The 1,062-nt window shown below is 37.9% G+C and overlaps 1 protein-coding gene across 1 annotated transcript in view; it reads right to left on the bottom strand.

The window, feature by feature from the left end:
- The window catches only part of LOC124934637 (aspartic proteinase CDR1-like), a 636-nt gene extending 172 nt beyond the window's left edge, over positions 1-464 (bottom strand). Inside the window, exon 1 of the mRNA XM_047475160.1 lies at positions 1-464. This exon is cut by the window's left edge and continues 172 nt beyond it. Within this exon, the coding sequence (XP_047331116.1) occupies positions 1-464 (464 nt within the window).
- Between the last annotated feature and the right edge of the window lie 598 nt (positions 465-1,062).

Genomic DNA, 1,062 nt, shown 5'->3' with positions numbered 1-1,062 from the left:
AAAACTAATTCAGCACCTCTGGAAAAATGGAAAATGAGAGTAGGAAAGTTTGGATCGAACCTGTAACAATGTTTTAAAATGTCAGCTTCAAATGGTACGGCTCTAATCATGCTTCTTAGTGCATTCTTCAATTGTTGATACAAAACCGTCGGTAAATAAGATAAAAACGCGCCGGTATCTAATATGGCTGGACTCCTAAAAGGAATTCTCGTATAGGTTTTCTCATGACCAACCATGATGGGAAATGCCATATTTTCGACACTAATCGCTTCCAATGTGATATATTCGGATACCAACGGGGTGCTGCGTCCAGACACGATTGCGCTAGCCCCGAAGCTGATCTTGCTTCTTGTATTTATTTTCGAATAATGAACTAGGCAGTACGCGAACTTACCACCAACCATATCGCTAAGCTGACTTATTAATGAGTGAGGCCCAGGTCCGAACCCAGCAATGCCAGCCATGGTCTCATAGTACTTACCAATGTTGTTTTTTGAACACCCATAAACCATTTTTCGAAAGAAATTGTTTCCCAATTTAAAAGTTTCCATGGCTAGATCACCAGAGGTGGAGGAATTGTCCAAATATTTAAAAGTGTATGTACATTTTCCAAATCTCCATTCACAAGTTTTATCATTGCCCAATTTTTTGCATTCTTTTCCACCACATGTTAATATTTTATATGACCGTGATCTTTTCGAATTAAATTTGGGTTGAGTCTGCGTGAAACAGTTGACACAGGGGAGACATTGAGTCCATACATTGCTGCTTCCGGTGTCAAAGATTACCAATTGCTTGATGGGTGGTGTGCCAATGGAAATCTCTATGAGGTACTCATAGTAAATAGATACGGAAACTGTTGAATCTATAGAATTAATTTCATTCGCATTATTTTTGGGGAATTTTGAGATAGATTTCGCGTTATAGAATCGAGAACTAGAGCGAAGAATGACTTGTTCTAGAAAGTTGGTTTTGTTGGTCGATGAATCATAAAATGGAGATTCAAGTGAATCTCGATGAATGAGATAAGTAGAAAAACTTATTAATTTTGAAGTATTTGAG

This window comes from Impatiens glandulifera, chromosome 4 (genome assembly GCF_907164915.1).
Source record: "Impatiens glandulifera chromosome 4, dImpGla2.1, whole genome shotgun sequence".
Lineage (NCBI taxonomy): Eukaryota > Viridiplantae > Streptophyta > Magnoliopsida > Ericales > Balsaminaceae > Impatiens > Impatiens glandulifera.
This window is presented reverse-complemented; position numbering and strand designations above follow the sequence as displayed.